The sequence below is a fragment of the Pristiophorus japonicus genome, chromosome 20 (assembly GCF_044704955.1).
Source record: "Pristiophorus japonicus isolate sPriJap1 chromosome 20, sPriJap1.hap1, whole genome shotgun sequence".
NCBI classification, from domain to species: domain Eukaryota; kingdom Metazoa; phylum Chordata; class Chondrichthyes; family Pristiophoridae; genus Pristiophorus; species Pristiophorus japonicus.
In genome coordinates, this window is record NC_091996.1 from 8,641,409 (window position 1) to 8,656,041 (window position 14,633).

The following is a 14,633-nucleotide window of genomic DNA, read 5'->3' on the forward strand; positions in this document are numbered from 1 at the left end:
TTTCTTGGTCTTGGTTGACTTCTGGTCAGGCATGCATAGTATTCTTGTCGTCTATTTCTTTGCCTTGTATTATTTTGAAGCTTTTATTAATTTCCGTTTCATTTCCCCTTTGATGGACACAGTACAGTAGGTTCTAGGGCATGTTTCTGTTTTCAATTTGCCTCAGTTCTGCTGGATGAATTTGAGATGAATTGGAAACAGAAAATACCCTACAGGGAATGTGATGAATATTTTAACATTTTAATATTTTTTTTAAACAATCTTACTATTTGCCATTGACTGGTTATGGCCTGCATAAAAAAAAACTGAATGCAGCTGAATGCAGAACAAACTCAATATGGCAGCTACAGGGCACTGTCATATGGAAAACATATAGGAAGGTATGAGGATTGCCAACTCTTCAGGATTGTCCTGGAGTCTCCAGGAATTAAAGATTAATCTTCAGGACACTGCTGGGAAGATCCCAAGAGAAAAATCATTGGAGCAACAAGGAAAAAAGATCTTGCAACAGTTTTGTTTATCAATTATGAAAATGTTGGGAGTTGGGAAAGAAAAGGCTGTTGATTGACAGTCAAGAATCATCCAATCGGGTAATGAAGAGGCTATTTGTTGTCCCATTGGCATGGGAATGAGTTGCACCATGAGAATGGACATGTAAAGAAAGATAGACTTACATTTATATAGCGCCTTTCACGACCACCGGAAGTACTTTTTGAAGTGTGGTCACTGTTAATGTTGGACAACCAATTGGCGGGGGGGGGGGGGGGGGGGAAACGCAATGTGGGGAAAGGGCAGTTTGAATGTCGTACCGATAGCATAGTGGAGGTTTGGACTAATGATCCAGAGACGTGAGTTCAAATCCCACCACGGCGGCTGTTAATTCCATAAATCTGGTATAAGCAGCTAGTATCAGTAATGGTGACCATGAAACTACCGGATTGTCGTAAAACCCATCTAGTTCACTAATAGCAGCTCACCACCAACTTCTCAAGGACACTTAGGAATGGGCAATAAATGCTGACCTTGCCAGCGACGCTCACATCCTGTGATCAAATTAAAAAATATACATCCAGCCAGTTGGCAACCCTAAAAAGGTACAAATAAGGTGGGACTTTTTATAATTCATTGAGGTGCTGCAAACACTGACAAGCACTGCACAGAGATGCATGTCTGCACCCAAACTCTCCCATGACTCCCTCCAGATGCTTATGGAGGGAGTCACAGCACACAGGGAGCTTCTCTTCCCTTCTAATGGGCGGAAGAGACCTCCCCAGGAGACCAATGCAGCCTGGCTGGACATTGTACAAGAGGGCACAAGCAGGGATGTCATCAGGAGGACCTGACTGCAGTGGCGCAAACCTTTAAATGATCTCAGTAGATCACAAAACGTTACTGCAAAGCCACACTCAACCTCATCCTGCTGTGCCACTCATCACATACCCATCACTCTGCCTTCCCTACTCTACTCCTGCATATCCTTATTTACACCAACTTACCTTGCATCTCCACCCAACCTTCTCGATCTACATTATCACATCCCCATCTTACTAGCCATCACTCACACTCACCCTAATCCAATCATACCAAGGGTAGGCACTTGTGTGTGGTGTCAAACATTGAAACATTTATTTTCAATACTTTGCTTTCTTGGACAGATCTGTGTGCACCTTTGGAAGTGCCTTAGTGAGTTGCAGTGAATGGTGAGATATAACGGTATCCCCCGCAATGGTGATGAGTGTGAACGGAATGGCTTGGACATTGTAGGGATGCTTTATGGTGTTGGTGTGGTATGGTGCCAACCTGGCGCATCATGTGGCAGCCAGGGTATACAGCATCAAATGAAGTAAATGTGGCCATGGGGAGGCCATCCCTGGCATCAATATGGTCAGGTGTTGATGCCCTGTGCAATATCAGTTGCTTGCGGAGAAGGTCGGTGTTGTTGTTGTTGCTGCTGGTGTGCCTGGTGCTGCTGATGTTGGAGTTCATCGTGGTCCGATTCTGAAGGCTAAGGTGACAGAGTGTAAATGGTTCCCGTCCTGATGGAGTAGATACCAGTTGAAGGTGAGATGACAGAAGCACTCTGTCAAAGGTGAGAGAGGTTTCTGCAAGGAGGTGAGCCTGGCTGGAGAATTTGCTACAAAGACTTACAGCTGGCAAAAAGCACAATCTCTCTTCCAAGGGGAGAAACCAAAGGGTCTCTGGGTTTGGAGAGTGTGAGGTTTTATGCAAGTTTTATCGCTGTCACCAATCATCTGCTTCAATGGCCACTCAACCTCCACCTCAGATGAACAGACGGGGCCTGGGAGCAGCACGGGATCTGTGCGCGACCTGGTAAAGTTAAACGGTGAGTAAAATACCACTGATAAAGGCTTCGAAACAAGCCAATAATTGACTCAATTGCCTCCGCCGCTGCCGTGTGTCGCGTCAGCGCTGGCAGACCCGACTTTTGGGAAAGGCAAATGGCGGCAGGTTGAGAACGGGGTCCCAGCCCACTGTCAAAAAAAAATTTGCCACCCGACCCGCCACCATACGCACTGCTGAACCTCCAAACATCCCCAAAACTTTGATAAATAAACTTCTACATCCAAGCTACTGCCATGGAAATACAAGGCTGGAGTTCTGCCCAACAGGAGAATTTTTTAAAATCAATAAACAATAAAAGGTATAGGACGGGAGCCTGTTCTTTTTCTGGGCAGTTGGGGCACAGGGGAATACTGGAGTGTCCTCTGTCACTGTTGATGGAATAAACTTGTATCAAACCTTGCATAGAGTACACTTGGAATACTGTGTACAGTATTTTAAAATTCGTTTACGGGATGTGGGTGTTGCTGGCAAGGCCAGCATTTATTGCCCAGCCCTAACTGCCCTTGAGAAGGTGGTGGTGAGCCACCTTCTTGAACCGTTGCAGCCTTTGCAGCGGTTTGTTATAACTGAGTGGCATGCTGGTGGCCATTTCAGAGGGCACTTAAGAGTCAACCACATTGCTGTGGGTCGGGAGTCACATATTGTGTTAGACCAGGTAAGGATGGCAGACTTCCTTCCCTTTAAGGACACTAGTGAACCAAATGGGTTTTTACAACAAACCAGTAGTTTCAATAGTCACAGTTACTAACACTAGCTTTTTTTCCAGATTTATTTAATTAACTGAGTTTAAATTCCCCAGCTGCCATGGTGGGATTTGAACTCACGTCTCTGAATCACACTTGGAATACTGTGTGCAGTTTTGGTTTCCATATTTACGAAAGGATATACTTGCTTTGGAGGCAGTTCAGAGAAGATTCACTAGGTTGATTCCAGAGATGAGGGGGTTGACTTATGAGGAAAGGTTCAGTAGGTTGGGCCTCTGCTCATTGGAGTTCAGAAGAATGAGAGGTGATCTTATCGAAACGTATAAGATTATGAGGGGGCTTGACAAGGTAGATGTAGAGAGGATGTTTCCACTGATAGGGGAGACTAGAACTAGAGGGCATAATCTTAGAATAAAGGGCCGCCCATTTAAAACTGAGACGAGAAGAAATTTCTTCTCTGAGGGTTGTGGATCTGTGAAATTCACTGCCTCAGAGAGCTGTGGAAGCTGGCTCATTGAATAAATTTAAGACAGAAATAGACAGTTTCTTAACCGATAAGGGAATAAGGGGTTATGGAGAGCGGCAGGGAAGTGGACCTGAGTACATGATCGGATCAGCCATGATCGTATTAAATGACGGAGCAGGTTCGAGGGGCCGTATGGCCTACTCCTGCTCCTATTTCTTATGTTCTTATTAGTTCAGGCTTCTAGATTACTAGTCCAGTCACATAACCACCATGCTACTGGTCTGGTTGCCATATTATAAAAAGGATATAGAAACACGGGAGAGGGTGAAAAAAAGATTCACAAGGATGATATCAGAAATGCGAGGGTATACCTATCAGGAAAGGATGAACAATCTGGGTCTCTTTTCTCTTGGAGAGAAGACTGAGGGGTGACCTAATAGAGGTTTTTAAATTATGAAAGGTTTTGATAGAATAGACAGAGAGAGAGTGTATCCACTTGTGGGGAAGAGCAAAACTAGAGGCCAACAATATAAGATTGTCACCAAGAAATCAAATAAGGAATTCAGAAGGAACTTCTTTACCAAAGAGTGGTGAGAATGTGGAACTCACTACCGCAGAGAGTGGTTGAAGCAAATAGTATAGATGCATTTATGGGGAGGCTAGATAAGTATATGAGGGTGAAGGGAATAGAGGGTTATGCTGATAGATTTAGATGAGGAAAGACGGGAGGAGGCTCAAGTGGAGCATAAACGCCAGCATGGACTGGTGGGGCCGAATGGCCTGTTTCTGTGCCGTATTTCCTGTGTAATGTATGTAATGATCCATTACTGTCAGGTGGTTATCAAATGAATAGTGGCAGACAGATTCATAAAATCACTGCAAAATCAGACAGTAATATTCCCAATGGAAAATCCAGGCATTAGCACCAATTGCTACAGTTAAGCAAAGATTGGGAGATATCTCTATTCATAGGTCCCTTTAAATAAAAGAATACTAAAGTTATCCAAACAATCTCAACACCAATACTATTGGGTGCTCTGTGCTCTGTTAACAGGCTAATTCTTTGTTGCTGTATCTATATCAACTATCCTGTCCACGCTAACGAGGCATATCACCTAAAATAAAAACAGAAAATTCTGGAAATACTTATGAAGCAAATCACCTCTCTGGGGAAATTAGTCACATTTAGCAGTCCAAATAGAATTGCTGAACTAATGGTATCTGTGGCTGGAGAATTTGAATGTCAGTTGTACTGACAGTAATAAACTTACCACAAATTCAACTGACGCATTAGGTATTAGATGTTGCTGAAACTGTCAAACTTATCACGGCAGAGGGATAATCCTATCACTAGGGAGTCAGGGGTTATGGAGCAGGCAGGGAAATGGAGTTGAGGCCAAGATCAGGGCAACCATGATCTTATTGAATGGCAGAGCAGGCTCGAGGGGCCAAATAGCCTACTCCTGCACCTATTTCTTATGTTCTTATGTTATGTTATGTTTATAGGGCGGTAGTATCAGGTTCATCCTGGAACTTCGCCAAATGTAATTACAGAGATGCAAAGCCATTGTATTAAATTGGAAGATATTTTATTATGTTCAAAGTGTTGCCCTATTTTACAGAAAAAAATATTACTCTGAAAGGAATTTGAATTGATGTATTTCAAAACAAATCTTATTTATTACCAGCATTGGCACCCTTGAAACCAAAACACTGGAAACATTCAGTAGGTCAGGCAGAATCTTTCAAAAGAACACAAGTCAACGTGTCAGGAAACTTTTCCTTGGAAATGGAAGATATTACAGATGAACAGCATTAAAGAAAGAACAGAACAAGGGAAAGGGGGTGGAGAACACACAAGAACCATACACCTTCTACACTCTTCCAATGAAGAGCAAGGCAAGCTCTATGAACAGCTCTGCATCTTTCTACTCGACACCTGCCTGGATGAGCGCAGCTCCAACATCACTCAAGAAGCTTGATACCATCTAGGACAAAGCAGCCCGCTTGATTGGCACCCCATCCACCACCTTCAACATTCACTCCCTCCACCACCGGCGCACTGTGGCTGCAGTGTGTACCATCTACAAGATGCACTGCAGCAACTCACCAAGGATGCTTTGGCAGCACCTCCCAAACCTGCGACCTCTAGACCACCTAGAAGGACAAGGGCAGCAGGCGCATGGGAACACCATCAGCTCCAAGATCCCCTCCAAGTTACACACCATCCTGACTTGGAAATATATCGTCGTTCCTTCATCGTCGCTGAGTCACAATCCTGGATCTCCCCACCTAACAGCATTGTGGGAGTACCTTCACCACATGGACTGCAGTGATTCAAGAAGGCAGCTCACCATCACCTTCTCAAGGCCAATTAGGGGATGGGCAATAAATGCTGGCCTTGCCAATGACGCCCACATCCCAGAACGAATTAAAAAAAACTTACAGCCTTGTGGCCTTAATATTGACTTGTACAACTTCAGAACTTAACTGTAGTTCCTATTTTTTCTCTGGCAGTGGGTGCTGTCAATCTAATGTGGATGTGACGGAATTTCCAGGGATGAGGGAGGGGAGCGGGTTGTGCTTGAGGTGGGCATCCCTCCCACAGTCAGAACACCCTGCTGGCAGGGTGGTCTGCACTTTTTGTGGTCGATCTACTATTTTTCTTCCACCAGACTCCTGAGCCACTGGCGCCTGCTCCCTTTGCTAGTTTTTCAAGTTTCCCATTCAACTTACCTATCCACCTTCAGTTATTCTCACACTTCCTATGTCTTGTCTTTAATCTGTCTTTAATGTATTTAATTTCTCATCGTGCTTCCTTTTACCTCGTGCAAATAAATTCTGCCATTTAACCATCTCCTGTTCTCCACCTAAGCACTTTACAGGTCATTCTATTTTCTTTTCTGTGTGTGTGGTCGTTGTGTGATTCCCTCCCTTCCCTTTCCTGGGTTCTGTTTCATTTTTAATGCTTTTTGTCTGTAATATCATCCAGTTCTGAGGATTAGAGAACCCCAGTTCTGTGCTAGAAACACCAACTTGTGTTCTCTCCACAGGTGCTGCCTGACCTGCAGAGTGTTTCCGGCATATTTTGTTTTTGTTTCAGATTTCCAGCATCTGTAGTATTTCGTTTGTTGCAGTCGAAACAGGGTATAGCTTGGTTGGATGTAATACTGCAACTATAACGTCCTGTGGTTCTTTTCTGGACTGCCTCCAAGACTGGAGTTCTGCCTCCATTATCCTACTGGAAGAGCAAACCAGGTGCTGGTTAATTTTTTTTTTTAAATAAAGAAGTGCTACTGAAATAAGTCCCGAAATTGCCTTTTACCAGTTTGTATGCACGTCTCTCTGTCCTACAGTCATGGTTTAACATAAAAGAGCTCTAAAATAAAATAGCAGATTAACTTTCTCCATTCTCTTTAGTTTTTTTTTATCTAACTACATAACGTCCTCTGTCATTCACCTCCTTTCAAGATTGAAGAGTCTGACTTTTCTAGTCTTTCCTTATAATTCAGTCATCTGATACTAGTGATTAACCTTGTGTGTTTCCTCTGCTCCAACTCCTTGATGTCTTGAATGTTTCTGTTGTTACTAAAACTGAGCCTAATACTCAAGGTGTGGTCTGACCAGAACACTATAGAATCAGTATGATGATTTCAGACCTGTACACTACAAAACTACTACACAAATCATCAAAAAGCAATTGGAATGTTGGTCTCAAGTGGGTTGGCATTCAAAAGTGAGGAAGCCATGCTTCAGTTGTACAGAGCCTTGCTCAGATCTCATATGGAGAACTGGATTCAGTTTTGGGCACCGCACCTCAGGAAAGATACATTGGTCTTACAGCACAGATTCACCAGAATGATATCAGGGCTTAAAGGGGTTGGATTATGAGACAAGATGCTTAAAATTGGTTTGTGGTCCCTTGAGTTTGGAAGTTTGAGGGATGATCTAATCGAGGCATTTAAAATGGTGAAGGAGTGAAATCGCAAGCACCTTCTCACACAAAGGGTGGTGGAAAGCTGGAACTTGCTCCCTTAAAAATTGTGGATGGAGTTGAGGGGCAGATTAGTCATGATCTAATTGAACGGCGGAACAGGTTCAAGAGGCAAAATGTCCAAGTCCTGTTGCTATGTTCCCATGTTTTCTCTGATATCTACTGTGGTGGGCAGGGTTCCTTGGTACCTGCGCAAACTCAAAAAAACTTAGGTACTTACCTCATCAGCCGTCTGGTCTAGACAATGACTTAAATAACTTTAGCTGTATCTCTGGTTATGCTACCTGATTCTTCATTACATTCCCTTCTATCCTAGAATAGTTTTACTCTTCTTTCGACTTCCTATTGCCTTCACTGCATTTTCACTGCCTAACTGTGATGAGCTTTATACATCACACAGCATTGTTGTAGTGATGTAAAATGTGTTTACAGACTCTCAAATTCATTATCTACCTCTTTGTAAAATCTCTATCTTTACCCCTAACCTTATCCCCTCTATGTTTTGGTGAACCTTATGAAGAGGCTTCTCTATTACCAAGTCTGAGGGAATATTTTTTGTGTATTGGGCGCCAGGGAAGCTTGCCTTCCGGCAGCCAATCACAGGTCCACTGCCTACACTTTCTGTCCACAATGAACAGAAATCGCAGGCAGCATGCTTCTTATTTTCCATTGTGCACTGTCGCCGGACAAAGCTAGTGCATATTTAGAAAGTTGGCCGCAGCATAGCCACAAAAAATTGTTAACCTTCCTTTTCTTTCAGATGCTGATGGATCTTCACTGTGTTTCTAGAATTTTCTCTTTTTAATCTACAAAATTCTTATTCATTTAATAAAGAAAGACTTACATTTATATAGCACCTTCCATGACCTCCGGATGTCTCAAAGTGCTTTACAGCCAATGAAGTACTTTTGGAAGTAGTCACTGTTGTAATGTGGGAAACATGGCAGTCAATTTGTACACAGCAAGCTCCCACAAACAGCAATGTGATAATGACCAGGTAATCTGTTTTTGTTACGTTAATTGAGGGATAAATATTGTCCAGGACATCGGGGATAATTCCCCTGCTCTTCTTTGAAATAGTGCCATGGGATCTTTTACGTCCACCTGAGAGAGCAGATGGGGCCTCGGTTTAACATCTCATACGAAAGACGGCACTTCCGACAGTGCAGCACACCCTCAGTACTGCACTGGGAAATGTCAGCCTAGATTTGTGCGCTAAAGTCCCTGAAGTGGGATTTGCACCTACAACCTTCTGCCTCAGAGGCGAGAGCGTTGCCCACTGAGCCACAGCTGAAACAAACACCCACCACCCTCCCCCCATCAAGCACAAATACAAATCCTCCGGCTTGTTCAATAGTGATAAAGACACTCTTACTCAGTGAGCTCAGATAAAGATGGTTTGCTTCATTCATAGCACAAAACCTTCCTCCCCCCTTCGACACACACACACAGGATCAACGCTTGATCAGTATGGATACAAACCCTCGACCTCATTCGATGTGCAGATACAAATCCTTCCTTTTGTTCAGTAGTCACCAACCTTCCCTATCATTCAGCATAGATGCAAATTGTTACCTCTCATTCACAGCAGATACAAATCCGCCTCCTTATTCAGCAGACATTTAAAAACTCTCATTTTCATTCAGTGCAATTACAAATCTTCCCTCTCATTCAGTACAAAGTTGTAAACCCCAATCGCCATTCAGTAGAGGCATCATCGCTCCCTTTTGTTCAGTACAACAGATATAAACTTACACCTTTTTGTCATCCATTCCTTTTTGTCTTCTGCAAGCTTTATATGGCTGCCATATCTTAGAAGGTCAGTGAGGCTGGGGTTTTGGAAATCTTCATGACCCAGCCAATCAACTGGACTAATTTTTGCACGGCTTGTCACTTGCCAAGTAGAAATTATTTTTCCACTTAACTAAATTGATGGTTTAATTGTCAAAAACTAAGCCTAGAGGACAGCTTGCAATTGTCTGAACAAGAAAAATAAACTGGATCATGTACAATGGCCAGGAATTCAACATCAAATCTCAAGGCCAGAGCTGGGGGAAAATTCTCGTGGCCATGGTCAACATCTCTCCCACCAGAAATCGATACTTACAGAAATAAGGTCCAGGAATGTATTGCTTTCAATCCTAAAGTGGATGAATATCCCCACTTGATCTTTTCCAAATCCCGGATTTAGCCTTGGTTCTATGATACTTTTATTAAAATTTAGATTGAGATTCCCCAATGGCTCAAGTGCTGAAGGCAGTGAGTAACTGAGCTATATGGACAAAGGAGGTGCCAGGTTTGATCCCCCTGTCTGTGCTGAAGTAGCTGGTCTCAGCTAGGGCAATGGGTTTTGGGCACAATAATTAACCTTAACACTGCGTTGGGGGGAGGACAATAAATTAGCCAGGGTTTCAGCACCACTGCTGGCCATGAAGAGATTTGTAGCTGAGGAGGATGCGAAGAGAGCTCTCATTAGATATTAATTCAATGGATAGATATGAGGTTCTACATTTCCTACATTACAACAGTGACTACTCTCTAAAAGTACATCATTGGCTGTAAAGCACTTTGAGACATCTGGTAGTCATGAAAGTCGCTACATAAATCCAAGACTTTCTTTCTTTCTGGGGCATATGTTAATTTCACAAGATAAACATCAGTACCCATACAAGGTGCTAATACTGTGGGGTGTATCAAATGGTAAATGTTAGGCACTACTTGATAATTAGCATGATCCAGGTTCACCAGTCTTCCTGTTTTCCTTCCTTTCCTGTGGAGAAATGTCTACCCTGCACTTGGCATCTGTCTGTACCTCATTTAGAATGGGAGCTCAACAATTGGGGATATGTTGCATTCACCAGAATGATACCAGGGCTTGAAGGATGAAATTATGAGCATAAATGGTTTGCATTCCCTTGAGTTTAGAAGGTTGAGGGATGATCTAATCGAGGTTGTTAAAATAATAATGGCATTCGATAGGGTAGATACAGAGAAACTATTTCCTCGTGGGGGAGTCCAGAATGAGGGCATAATCTTAAAATTGGAGCTAGGTCATTTCGGAGAGAAATCGGAAGCATTTTTACCACACAAAGGGTAGTGGAAACCTGGAACTCTTTCTCGCAAAAACTACAATTACAATTTTCAAGACTAGGATTGACAGATTTTTGTTGGGTAAGGGTATCAAGGGATATGAAACAAAGGAGGGTAAATGGAGTTGATGTATTCCTACATAAGTGCCTTTAAATAGCTTGGTAATATTTGCAACGGCATTATTGGCCTAAAGACATCAATCATGATTTTCAACAATTACACACATTTACAGCTGAAGAAAATGTTCCTTTTGAGAGTTAAATTAGAATGTGAATAATATAAAAAAAAGTTCAAATTTTTATCTGGCAAAATATAAACAGTTAGATGGCGAAATATATGTGGTACTGACTGTTGTGTACTAGCTGCAGATTGACACGAGGTGCATAGTTTATTTAGGAAATTTCTATAGATAAATGGGTACTTATTAAGAGTGCCACAGTGTGCTGGAGCCCCAATGATTGCCCCCAATGATGAGTTCCCAGATCATGTGCAAATAGATGTCAATTGTTGGGTAGGCATTTCTCCACAGGGAAAGAAAGAAATCTGGAGAACTGGTGAATGGTGACCCTGGATCATGCTATTACACCTCCTAGTGGTTGGCTAAACTATAGCATTGGCAGATCTGAGCTGATCCTGTCATCACTGCCAGAAAAAGTACATGACGTGGGGAAGCTACAGGAGGAGAACCTGGAGAGAAAGATATGTGAACTAGCAAAACAAAAGTTGTGTGTATTCCGCACAACTATCACGCAAAAAATCATGAGTGGCTGATATTCCCCACCACCACCTAAAAATAGAATTTTAGTAATTATTTCACCACCACGCACACAAAATTAAGTCCAACAATTCAATCACACTTCAGATTACATAATAACACATTAAGTATTACACACATAATGCTCCTGTTGTTAGAAAATAACATGTCCTCCAACACTCTGAGCAACACCATGGGAAATCTACTAGGTAACTTAAAAATGTTATCCGACTGTTTCTACTGCACAGGTATAGTCACAGTGCTAGTTGTGGGCTGATATGCCCTTGAGCAGGACAGTACATATAAGATGTACGAGGCATTCGGCTAAGAGGTCCTGATGATTTCACAAACTGCAAGAACAAAACCCCAAGCAAAATCACAAAACTGAGTTACTGGCACAACTCAATGTTTGTTGTGGTTTGTAACATGATGGAGATTTTCTGCCCATTGACAATGAGCAAGCAGAAAACTAGCCCAAATATAATCTATAATTTGCATTTTCTTTCCAATATCGTGGCACGGTTGCAAGTACTGTAATACAGGTTATAAAAATGGTACCAGGAACACAAACGATAGATGGAATCGCATGATCAGTATTATATTAATACCAGTTTGTTTTCCAGTAGGACATAGTGAAATATAAGTAGTCACCACTGGGCACGATGACAGAAGAATCTCTATTGGGCTAAAGAGGTTGATGTTCTATCCCATAGACTTCTTCTATGTAAACAAAAAATGGGCAGGGCTATTAACGGAGGTTAAGCAGCTCAGTCCAGGAGAAACCACTGTAGATTTGAGTCACAGTCTCCACTACATAGAGATATTCACAATGCTAACGACAGACTAGCAGACTTCCAGTGGTACAGTATAGAGAGACCTCTGTGAATTAAAGTTATGGTGCAGTTATTGTATGCTTCTAAGCTCTTCAGTAACCCAGCACATCATGGCATAGTGTTGTAAGTGTTGTCAAGATCTCCTTTGTGCATTTAAATCTAAAAATTAGTAACACATGCGCATATTGAAAAACTAGATTTTTTTCTTAAACTATTCTTGATCCTTGACTGCCCCTTATGAAATAAAAATGGCTTAAATGGAATAATTACTGTTCGCTGTACTTTCAAAATACCCACAAGGTCTACATTGCAGCTGAAAAAACACAATTTGATATAAGCTTACAACATCGATATCGAGTCAAATTAGTCAAATGAATAAACCTACAGAGCAAAAAAGGGTGCTTGTGTTATTTGGGTGCAGAGAGTGGAGATGCAACAAGGCATTATGTAAATTCCTGCCTTCTGAATTTGCCTGGTTTATTTGGACCTCCAGAATTTCCATCGGGTTTTGACATCAGCCTGAAACTAGCCACCGGTTCCGACTGAAATCAGCTGAGTTGTCTTTTTTAAAATGAAGGGCATTCATCTCAATGAGAGATGCTTTGTGAGAAACCAACTCCACCGACCAGAATTGTCTTAATTTTTGGTATGCCCCACCCCCCAACCCCGGCTCAACTCTACCGGGACTTCTTCCAGCTGTCACGGAAAGGACAGAGAAGTGAGAAATTCTGCTTTCAGTCTCAGCACAGGAGCTGTCTTTCTCCCTCTCTCACCTGAAAATTCTCCGGATTGTGGACATGCACCGCGTTCTGCCAACGATTCAAGTTGGTTAAAAGTCTGCCTGCTTGTGCAAACACAGAGTGTGCGGAAACTAATTCTGTCTGTCTGAGATATAGCCTGACGCGGCGATCCTGGAAGAAAAGCCTTTCCCTGAGAGTTTGGAAATGCTTCACATAGAGAGAGAGCAGTCCAAGACAGCACTGCGAGTTCAGGCACCGTCTCTAAATTACCCACCTCCCATTCTCAACTCGGCACACAGAAGTTATGTCTGAACAAATTCAAAGCGCTGAAAATATTCAAAATAGATATAAGCCGTGGAAAGGCTCAACCTGCATCTGTTGAAATACCAGTTTGGGTTTAACACTCGCTCACTACATTAACTAGTACAACACGTTTAGATATTCTCATTCTTTGCCCGAAATGTTAGTTTTGCTAGAATAAATGAATAATAAAGTAGCAGCTAGTTGTAATATTAGAAACACTGAACTCAAGAAACATACTCAATTCGTATTTCTATTTGCATTAGAAATCAATTGGAGATTCGAGTTATAAAAAATGCTATTATAAAAGCACCACAACCCATTCGACTTTTGCAGCTGACCCCTAACTTGTAAATGACAGATCTGAAGCTCGTAGATGTAACGGGAAGATGAATTCACACAGATCTCCATCTCATCCACACCGCTGCAGCCCAGCAACACTGTCCTCGCCTTAAATCCAAAAAACTACAATCTGCTTTTCTTAACTTGAACTGCAACATTTTCTCAACACATTCTCCTAAGCGAATTGCATTGCCAATAAAAGCTTTGAAATCTGAGACACAGCAGATACAAGTCGCGATTTTCCTAATGTGCGTCTGATTTTATTTTATAATTAAAAATACACATCCGTGCATCCCTTCAAGGAGACGGGACCCTTCCTCTCACCACCTCCTCTCACCACCACCCTCCCCCCCCCCCCCCCCCCCCACACACACACACACACACACACACTTTGTCACTTGGGATGTTTGCCTTAGACAGGGGAGGGGGTAAAACTTCAAAAACAGAAAAATCCGGGTTTAAGTCACTTCCTGTCCACCCAGAGCCACTGCGGCATCGGAATTTGTCACAAAACTTTGCGATTAACTTTTTTTGTTTTTTCAGACTCACCCCCCGAGGGCAGCAGGTTTGCTGTTGGAGTCCCCGACTGCCGCCGTCTCCATGCCGTTACTTCATTCTCTCTCTGAGTCCCATTGGAGGCACATCTGACAACATCTGCCTGTTCACTCCATGGACTTCTTAGAAACTTTCTTTGAGTCGAAAAAACGGCTTGGGGGGAAAGCGAGTGGACTCTGCAGCCGGTTTAACTCTCGAATATCGGCCTCTCGCTGTGTCACACCGACTCTCAATCCCATTTAACTGCGAGAAATGTTAGCAGCGGTCGGGTTGGGGGGGGCACTTTTATGTGTGGTATTAAGAACAAACCTTTTAGAGAGTTAAAAAAACACGTTTTAAAAGTTTTAAATCCCAGTGGGTGGTGGGGGTCTCACCCTCAACCTGATACCTTGAGAGCTCCAGCCCGGTCCCACTGCCACCAAGAGTAACCCGAGGGGCTCGACATTTCCGAGCCGAACAAACTCCGACTGGAACCGCTCGGAAGCAGCTGG

General features: G+C 42.7%; 1 protein-coding gene across 1 annotated transcript in view; it reads right to left on the reverse strand.

The window, feature by feature from the left end:
- col27a1b (collagen, type XXVII, alpha 1b) overlaps positions 1 to 14,402 on the reverse strand; it is a 740,056-nt gene extending 725,654 nt beyond the window's left edge. The window contains exon 1 of the mRNA XM_070863596.1: positions 14,137 to 14,402. Within this exon, the coding sequence (XP_070719697.1) occupies positions 14,137 to 14,189 (53 nt within the window). The 5' untranslated portion in view covers positions 14,190 to 14,402. The remainder of the gene's footprint in view (positions 1 to 14,136) is intronic.
- Between the last annotated feature and the right edge of the window lie 231 nt (positions 14,403 to 14,633).